Below are 10,228 nucleotides of genomic sequence, written 5' to 3' on the forward strand. Positions count from 1 at the left end.
TTTAAGATCCATGGGTTGTACTCTGATATTATTATTATTATTATTCCACGACATGATTTGTGATATTTGACTTATGAGATTACGGGTTAATATGATATGGATGATGTTTTCAGTAAACAATTTTATAATCTACTTAATTTAAAATGAAATTTTTGGTCATGATGTTTGGGGTGTTACATTCCAAGGGTTGCGCTGAGATGGATCTTGTCTTGTCGGCACTAAGGTAGATAGTCCGGATTCACCTTCTTCCTATCCTTGTCGTCTATTTGTTTCTTTGATGGTTCTTGGCTGCCATCGATGAAGGTTTCAAGATGCAGCCCAATTAGGGTTGATTCTACCTGTTTGCGCCAAACAGGGAAATTGTTGGAAATGAGTTTACTCGGAAAGTGAGTAGTAGCTGTAAGTTGAATGATTTGATTAACCATTGTGGGATTTATTATTATTATTATTATTATTATTATTATTATTTTAGTGAGGGGATCGAGAGATGCTCAGAGGAACTTTATTGCTCTGATACCATATAAAGGTATTGAAAGAGATTGAATCTTTTGTTATATTACAATTGAAAATTTATTATGGCTTTATAGCCATATGACGTACATGGAATATAGTTGATTTAGAAGAAATTACAGGGAATAATTGATAGAGATATAACGGCTAGAATATACAAATATAGGCTTTATATTGTGTGATCGGTTGCATCCTTAATAGTTATACATACTTAAGTTATAATGGTCAATTCACAAAATTCATTAATTTCATAAGTATTCGCAAGATAAAAGAATATGGTATTCTAATGTTTTATATAAATAAGATTTGTGAATTTTAGTGCAAAATGTGTACAGTTTGCAAGACTTGTCAGAAAAAATTACATCAAAAAGACTAAACTGCACAAATGGTCTATGTGGTTTGCTCAAAATTATCACTTTGGTCCAAAAAGATTTGGACTAGCAACAGAGATCCAAAGTTTTCATTTTGCTGCTTGTTTGGTCCAATATGTTTTGATTTTTTTTCAAAATGACGAATTTGCACCTGTTAATATGATTTTCTTTTTTTCTTATTTTTTTCTGATTTTCATATTAAAAAAAATTAAAAATAAAATAAATCTTTCTCTCTCTCTCTCTCATTTATTGTTTCTGATTTTCAGATTAAAAAAATAAAAATAAAAATAAATCTCTCTCTCTACACATCCCAAGAACACATACTACATCATCTTCTTCAATCTCAGATCTTTAGGTCACACCCTTTCTTGCCCGCATCTTCATATTCTCTCTACAAACTTAATGAAACTAATTTTTCTCAGGATCTTCTCCTTTCTCTCTGTTTCAAGTTGGGTAAAAAAAACCCCAAATCGGGTTCATCCAGAAACGTAAGGAGAAAAGTACATATCTTCGGTTTCCATGAAAAAGAGTTGGAAACAGACGAGCAAACCTATTTACTAAATCTGTTCACCTGATGCTCTGATGTGTGCCTCCACTCTCAAAGAGAAGTGATTTGAAGAGACGAAATCAACCACGATTTGAAGAGCCAGAGAAGTGATTCCCATAAGATTCCCACAAAAATACATAGAGAGAAAGAGATTGTACTCTTCGTTTTTACCTGATTAGGTTTGTTTGGTGTTGTATCGCATCTTTAATTTGAGGATTCCTGAGGAGTCAATGCTCTTCAGTTGTTTATTGGCGTTTGGGTACCAACAACAGGAGAGTGGAGGAGGGAATGGAGGCGGTAGAGATGTGAATAGGTTGGGGGAAGGAGAAGAACGAAGCAACAAAGGCTCTTGTTGATTGATGCAGTTAAGGGGCTGCTCCAGCGGCCTCTTGACTGTTCGTATTCTGATCTGGAAGAAAACGCAAAGGGAAAAGGTAAGTCAGATCGGAGATAGAAAAACAATAAGTGGGGGCATTTGGGTAGCTATGAAGCCGATGAAAAGCACAAGGAAAATGGGAGGGGGTTGTTGCCCTCTTAACAGCTGAAAAATGCCACCTAAGGTGGAGGCTTTCTCGTTTAAAATTGAAGAAGAAGAAGAAGAAGAAGAAGAAGAAGAAGAAGAAGAAGAAGAAGAAGGGAGGCAGTAACAACAAGTATGGGGTGTTTGGGTTGCTTGTTATCGAGAAAGAAGAAGAAAACACGGTTGGAACGAAGGGTAGCAGCCTCCTTTTTGTGCTTGGGTTTTCCACAGAGAGAGAGAGAGAGAGAGAGAGAGAGATTTATTTATTTTTTTTATTTTTTTATTTATTTTTTTTTAAATCTGAAAATCAGAAAAATAAATAAGAGAGAGAGTGAGAGAGAGAGAGAGAGAGATTTATTTTATGTTTATTTTTATTTTTATTTTTTATTTTTTATTTTTTATTTTTTAAAATCTGAAAATCTGAAGAAAAAAAATAAGAGAAAAAGAAAATCATATTGAAAGGGGCAAATTCGTTATTTTGAAAAAAATCAAAACAGATTTGACCAAACAAGCAACAAAATGAAAATTTTGGATCTCTGGTGTTAGTCCAAACTTTTTTGGACCAAAATTGTAATTTTGAACAAACCATCGGAACCATTTATGCAGTTTAGTCTATCAAAAATTTGTGATACAGGAATCATGAGGTGATTTAGTAAATTCTTAGAAGATGTGATTATGTTCTTTATGTATTTAACAACTAATTTATGGTCATATTAATGCATATCTCATATTTATACCACATAATCCTTGACGAGTGGATGAAGAAGAAGCATTAGAAACCCACCAGCAGGTGATATTATCTTGAATGAAATCCAAGAAATTGGCATCATACATCCCTTTCACAAAACACCTTAACCCCACATTTTGTCCTCTCTTTAAATTGGACAAGTTTATAAAGATTCATACCAACCAGCCGGACTATCTTTCCTTTCTTGGGATGCTGCCAACACCATTCATTATATGATAAGAGCTTTGTTTCATACAATACACAATATGTGGCACAAATAGAAAATATAATTTATTTGGACGTAAATGAGGGGTACCAAATGTGAGAAATGAAGGGCCAACAAAAGCCTACCTCATCGAAACAATATTTATAAGAGAAAATTATGTTTAAACGAATTTTATATTACTCAATTAAAATATTGAGAAGTAACAGAAAATGGTTATTAAAGTTTTCATGATTGTTGTATATTTAATTTAGTGATGACAAATAGATGAATTAAATGGGCCGAGTGAAGGTGTAAAAAGTTTTCGATTACGAAAGATTCTGTAAAAGGAAATTTTCTAAATATTCTTACACCAAAACTTTTATTAACTTATATTTATACAAGTTTTTATGTTATATTATTTTTTTTCGTATATAATATTATTAATAAATGTATTTTATAATTGACATAATTGTTTATTTTACTTTTAATTTATCTATATTTTTACTATTTTTTTCGTATAAACATAATAAATAACTTGTCAAAATTAATAGTTTGCTTATTCTAATGATATCTAAAGGAAGAAAAACAAATTATAGATTTGTGGTCCAGTTATTTTGTTTCGTAAAGCTGGGGTAGCACATGGCCTCCCCTGAATGGAATATATATTTATTTTTGTTAAATGATTATTTTGTGAGTTCACTAAAATTGTTATATTTGAATCATTTATATTATTTTATAATATATATATATATATATATATATATATATATATAGATATATATATATATATATATATATATATATATTTTAAGAAAATAACATAACATTACTTAACTTAAAAAGAAAAAATTGTTAATGTCTATCTAAAATGTTTTAAAAATACCATTAAACTAAACAATATTATCAAAAAGTAATAAAATTTAACCTTTATTTTTAAAATATCATTGTGACCCGCAATAGACTTTTTTTTGTTACAGTGGTATTTTAAAAAAAAATAATAGTTTGTTACTTTTTCATATCGTTTTAGTTTAATGGTATTTTTAAAAACTTTACATATTTCATTATCTTTTCATAACCTTTTTTAGCTCATAATTTGATAATCACATTTTTTTCATTTTCCATTTTTTAACACTTATTTATTATCTAAAATGCATTAAATTTATTAATTTTATAATATTGATAATTACACATAAATATATCTCTAGTTTTAAGACAAAATATTATGTTACAAAGTTAATATTTTAATATACAACGTGATCATTAAATAGTGAATGTTGTAACATCAAAAAAAAAAAATTATTTGAAAATATATCGATATGTTTTGTTATATTTTAAACAATAAAATAATGTATAAAACTACAAATGTTAATTGCGTCTCTCCTTTTGATATATATATATATATATATATATATATATATATATATATATATATATATATATATATATATATATATATATATATATTCATTGACAATATGTTTCATGATTAAGGATATTGTGTTGATGATACTCTCTTAAGTACAATACACTAAACAAAAATTTAAACAACTAAGATGACTTCGATATATCTTGATCTTTGATCTAATAGTCATATCACTTATTTTCATGGAATTCCATGAGAATCCATGATCTTTGATCTAATAGTCATATCACTTATTTTCATGGAATTCCATGAGAATCCATTGCATTTTAATTTGTTATATCAAAAGAATAGATCTAAATAATCCGAGGTGCAACTAGATAAAACAAAGAGAGCTAATTAATATTTTTTTTAGACTTTTTATTGTTTTAAAAATAACCAAACATATATAATTAATCATTTTTGTATTCTACAATTAGGTATTGATATCGATATATTTTTTCTTGCAAAACAAAACTTTGTTTTCATAGTTTAATAAATACAATTTTTATTAAATTGTTAATGTTGTAACATAATATTTTTTATGAAAAAAGATTGATCTTGATGCATAATTATTAAAATTACAAAATTAATTAATTGTATGTGTTTTTAGATATTAGACAAGTGCTAAAAAATTAAGATTTAAAAAAAAATATATATGATTATGAAATTGGAAAAAGTGTTATTTTATTTGGAACAAAAATAGGAGTGTCAAAACTTTAAAAAAATGAAAATTTAATTTCAAAATTAAAAAATGTGAAAACTAAATGTCTTTGTGTCATTTTTCTCTCTTAATTTTGATATATCATTATGTCATGTCAACACTGCATAACCAAATTATATCATATCAACATGTCACGTCATTAAAGAGTTGCATGTTAATGTGTAAATGGGTTATACGGTTAAGTGATCAATATTGCAAAAATTAGAAACTTATTGACTAAATTATAATAAAAATAAATGTAATATCAAAACTGATTTTTTTTTTTTTGAAAATATAATGATTTTGTGTAATTTGTAGTTGGCAAAAAAAGTTTTAGAAAAAGCTTTATGAAAGAATTTAAACGTAGAATAATCGATCATTTAAACTATTTTCACAAAATATAAGTGTATTTATATTTGTAAGAAATAATTATCTTTAGAAAACAACCAAAAATTCCGTTTTTTCATAAGAGCATACGGTGTGGGTCGTGTTGCTTCTTGTTGTTGCTAAGTTGGCAGCCCATAACCCCGTTATAACATCAAAACACCGCCCTCTCTTCTTGTTGCATCTTGTTGTAGTGCTTCTTGTTGTCTCCATGACAAGAAGAAACGTGATCACCTATTGGCAGTCAAATTATCTCTCTCTATCTCTCTCCTCTTAACATGGTGTTATAACACCATGAACACCACCCCCTCATCTTGTTGCTTCTTGTTATAACATCACTTCAAGTTTCCCATACCATATGCTCTAAATAAAATATGAAAAACCATTGAAAACAAATGTTGTGAATTCGCAATCTTTCCACTGACCGGAGTAAAAAGCATTTTGTAATAAGAGTTTGGACCTTAGAAGATTAATATAGTGATTTTGTAGGATTTTTTAGCTAGGGTTGAACACCATCTATTTGCCTTTAGAATTAAAACCGCTTCAAAACTGTCGATTTTGAAACTGAGATTAATGTGATTGGTTTCGATTGACTTTCTAATATATAGAACTGTTTGGGACCGATCCCAATTCCTATTCTGGCTCTCAATATTTTGGAACCGTTTGTTTTTTGGGTATAGGTATCGAAATTACGAATCCCCCCACTTTTCAATAAAATTATTATATATTTATCTATCCTAATAAATGAAGATCATTTTGTCAAATGTATCTTCTCATTAAATTTGCCACATGTAATTTTGTAAATTTTTTGATTAAATTTAAATCCACATGTCAATTTGTGGTTTTTTTGAATTAAATCAACTAATATGCCACATAATACTAAATTTATATATGTAAAGTATTAAATATATTTAATGTGATAATAAATGCAAAGAATCTTAAAAAATATATAAGATATATTAAAATACATTTAATATGATAATAAATTTAATGAATATGACAAAACAATCATTGATATTATGGATGATCCTCTTAATAGTGATTCTATTTATTCATTAGTTGAATATATCTATTTATTTTGAAATTTTATTTTAAAAAATTCTTAATATTTAAACTTTGATATATTTTTTTAATCAACCCGTATAATACATGGGTTTCACACCTAGTAAGATAATAGCTAAAAATTAGAAGGAGGCGAAAAAGTAAATAATAATAGCTATAAGATAAAACAAATATATATATATATATATATATATATATATATATATATATATATATATATATATATATATATATATATATATTCCTTTTAATATATGTTTGTTTATATTTATTGTTCATATAATTAGCATGTTCACCTTTTTTTTAAAGAACTTGAAAAAAAAAAGTAAAAAAAAAAAAAAAATAGAAAAAAAAAACTTCTGCACATCCTATAAATTATCCTCTGCATCATCACATGCTTTCCTTCTCAAAAAGTCAAAACGGTCTTCGTTTTCCACCACTACCACCGCCACCGCTGCGGCCATTACCACTATCTTACCATTCTCAACTCTTTCCATATTCATATTCAAGAAGAAATTTGGTGTTATTAAAAATGTCCTCCCACGAGAATCAAAAGAAAGGAGTAATGTATGTGTACAAACTAGACACCGGAGGAGGCCACCACCACCCACAAACACCACCACCGTCGATGAACAAGAAAGTTGTTTCCCGGAGTTGGGGACTACTAAAAAGATCCAAAACCTACCGAGAAAAGGAGTTTAATCAACAGCATTATGATAAAGAAGACAAGAAAGAAATGGTTCATCAAGAATCTGCAAGAAAATCTGTTTCAGTGATGGAAGGAGGGAGGAAGTTAATGGAGTCGACTGGGAGGAGATCGGTGGGGAATGCGGCGGAGATGAGTTTGGGAAATGCAGCACCGATGGCGGCGTTAATGCAGATCAGGGTTTTAGTGACGGATATGCCGGCGTTCATGCAAATCCATGCATTCCGATGTGCTAGACAAACGTTTGATAGCTTAGAGAAATTTAGCCCTAAACAAATTGCCCTTAACCTAAAAAAGGTATGTCTAGCTTCCATTAATTTTTCATTACTTCTAATTTTCCTTCATTTTACCTTACATTTTTATTTTAATAGAAAACTTCTAGGTTTTTTAGCTTTTAGGAAAAAGCTCAAAAAAAATTAGTTTGAAAGTATGATTTTCTACATTTTAATTAGCTTAAACAAAAAAGTTTTATATCCAAAAGATACTTCAAGCTATATTTAACAAAAAATTCGTTTATATTTTTGTAAATTAATTTAATTAATTTTTTAGATTATGTTTTTAATTTACATTTTACAAAGATGTCCTTCTATGTAAATTAAATATTTTAAAAAATTTCAACTATTTTTTATTGAACACTCGTATACAAATATAAGATGCAGCTTCAAGCTTCAGCTACCAATTAATTTTTCGAATCATTTCTTCTCATTTATTTATTCTTTTGTTACAATGTTGTATATTTAAATATATAATGATATAATTTATATATGTGCCCTTTTCTGTATAAGTCTTCCCCCAACTTTGTGCAACAAGTACATTTAATATGATTTGGATCTTGTTAACCATTGAGCAAACACCATCAAACTGTCACAATAGTCCCATGTGCTTTAGATTTGTTTTTAGTGACGGGTTATATTATTAATTTTTATATTTTATGGTCCTGTCATTTTTTATTCTTGTCATATCAATAATAAAAAAGACAATTGATACCAAATTCTTAAAAAATCGAATATTATAATAAAATTTAAAATTATCCACCAACTGTTCTTGTGACTGTGATTATAATCAAACTTTGCTTTTGACCACCCATGTGTTTACAAAATTAAGAATATATAATTATGTTTTTTTAATTAGTTTTAGATTCTCCCTTTTAATTTGTTATTTTTTGAAAGGTTAACCATCATAAACAAAAACACACCATAGGTCACTTATTAATAAATAGTTGTTTGTTTAAATAAGTTAAAACTCATGATACATTGATGTTTGACTAATTGACTTTTTATGTTTTTTGTTTGTGTGTGACAGGAATTTGACAAGGTATATGGGCCAGCATGGCATTGTATTGTGGGCTCAAATTTTGGCTCATTCGTGACCCATGCAACGGGGTGTTTTCTCTATTTTTCCATGGAAAAATTGTACATTTTAGTTTTTAAAACAAAAGTTAAGAAAAATGTAAACTAATTTACATGAAAATTTTATTTTTTTAAAGAAAATTAACCCATGAAACTGAAATATCTACGATGTATTTGTATATCTTTTGGATTTTTTATGTAAATCTTTTTATATTTATTGGTTGATTGTTATGTAATTCTTGATTTGTTGAAATTTATTGTTTGATCGTTAGAAAAAAAAAATTATTGTGCTCATATACATAACTATGTAACATGTCAAAAAGATAAAAAAGTATAACGATATGTTTATGAATAGAAGTAAAAATATAATGACATAATACACTTGGAATTTTTCCACCTCGTGTCAGGTGAAATTAAAGCGAAATACCTTCACCAAAAATAGATTGTTTCTTTTGAAATAAACGATTTACTTTTTTAGGTCATCAAAGAAATTAATTATCACAATAAAAGTCTAATGGTTAAGATGTAATATTTCACATAGGAGTCTAATATTCAATTTTTTTCAGAGCCAAAAAAATTTTTAATATTATAAATTTACTAATTCAATGAAAAAAGCGTAAAAAAAATTATCTATGATTTTATAAATATCCTTGACCCTAATACGTTTCTTTCCTGTATGATTTTGGAAGTAAAAATTGGCTTGTAAAGAAAATTTAGATCAACTTTCATGAAAAGTCTTTGTGTATTATTCAATCGATGAATTACCCCGTTATTTGAGATAATGGTCAATGCCATTGAATAAAAATTACGTTTCATATTTCTTTTATTTAGGTATCTTAAACTTAAATTCTTTTAAAGTAAGTTTAACCATTTAGTTTTCAATTTTGTTTAATGTGTATGAATCATTTTTTTTTGGTTAGACCACACAGTGTACACCCAAACCGCATTGTGTGATTGCTAAATAGAACCAGTGTCGTTTCAAACATATTTTAGGCTCAAGAAGATGAAGAAAAAAAACTCTTAAAATACATAAATTTCATTAACGTTTTTATAATAACTTAATAATTGAAAGAAAATTATTTATACTAGTTTCTAATATAACATTTTCGATTACAAAAATTCATAGAAAAATATTTGTTTTAACTTTTTGAGTTATTAATGATATCTTCAACATCGATCTTATTTAACATATCATTAATAAAGTCCATAAAAATTTTGGGCCCCTTTAGAAGATAGGTCATGGACGGTCATCCTATCGCCCACCCTCTGAGATGGCCCTGAATAGAACCAAACTGCACCAGGGAACACTATACTCTCATCTCTCGGTGAGTTTTCTTTCTGAACACGGTACCTCCCCTGGAAATTATTTCTTCTTTTGATTAGCTAATAGTCAATTTTTTAAATTTAATCGGTAACAAAAAAATGTTTTTTTTTTCAAAATTAACGGTCAAAAATATTTCGCGTAGATTGATTTCTGTTTGTTTTTTTAGTTCTTTCGAGACACCCTCCAGCTTGCTTTAATATGAAGGAGGAGATCACAATTTTTTTCCCTAAGTTGTTTTATGTTTGTGTTTATTTTAATTCTTTTTTTTTCTTTTTCAATTATATAATTTTCTATTTTCAAGTAACGAAATATTAGGATTTTTATTTATTTTGTGTTAGTAACTATTTTTTATTTAATTTAAATTATTTGTTAACATTTAATTTCTAAAATTAAAATAATTTTATTGTGAAAATTATTAAAG

General features: G+C 27.6%; 1 protein-coding gene across 1 annotated transcript; it reads left to right on the plus strand.

The window, feature by feature from the left end:
- Positions 1–6,817: 6,817 nt before the first annotated feature.
- On the plus strand, positions 6,818–8,719 carry LOC145071428 (uncharacterized). Its single transcript, XM_079018313.1, has 2 exons — positions 6,818–7,431; positions 8,437–8,719. Exons 1-2 carry the CDS (start codon positions 6,823–6,825, stop codon positions 8,590–8,592), a joined length of 765 nt encoding a protein of 254 aa, XP_078874439.1. The 5' UTR covers positions 6,818–6,822; the 3' UTR covers positions 8,593–8,719.
- The last annotated feature ends 1,509 nt before the right edge of the window (positions 8,720–10,228 follow it).

Source organism: Lactuca serriola, chromosome 8 (genome assembly GCF_051521515.1).
Source record: "Lactuca serriola cultivar US96UC23 chromosome 8, Lser_US96UC23_V15, whole genome shotgun sequence".
In the NCBI taxonomy this organism is placed as follows: domain Eukaryota; kingdom Viridiplantae; phylum Streptophyta; class Magnoliopsida; order Asterales; family Asteraceae; genus Lactuca; species Lactuca serriola.

Coding starts and splice junctions, on each gene's coding strand:
- LOC145071428 (XM_079018313.1), top strand. CDS start 6,823: ATGCTTTCCTTCTCAAAAAGTCAAAACGGTCTTCGTTTTCCACCACTA. Junction 7,432..8,436: donor TTGCCCTTAACCTAAAAAAG/GTATGTCTAGCT, acceptor TGTGTGTGACAG/GAATTTGACAAGGTATATGG.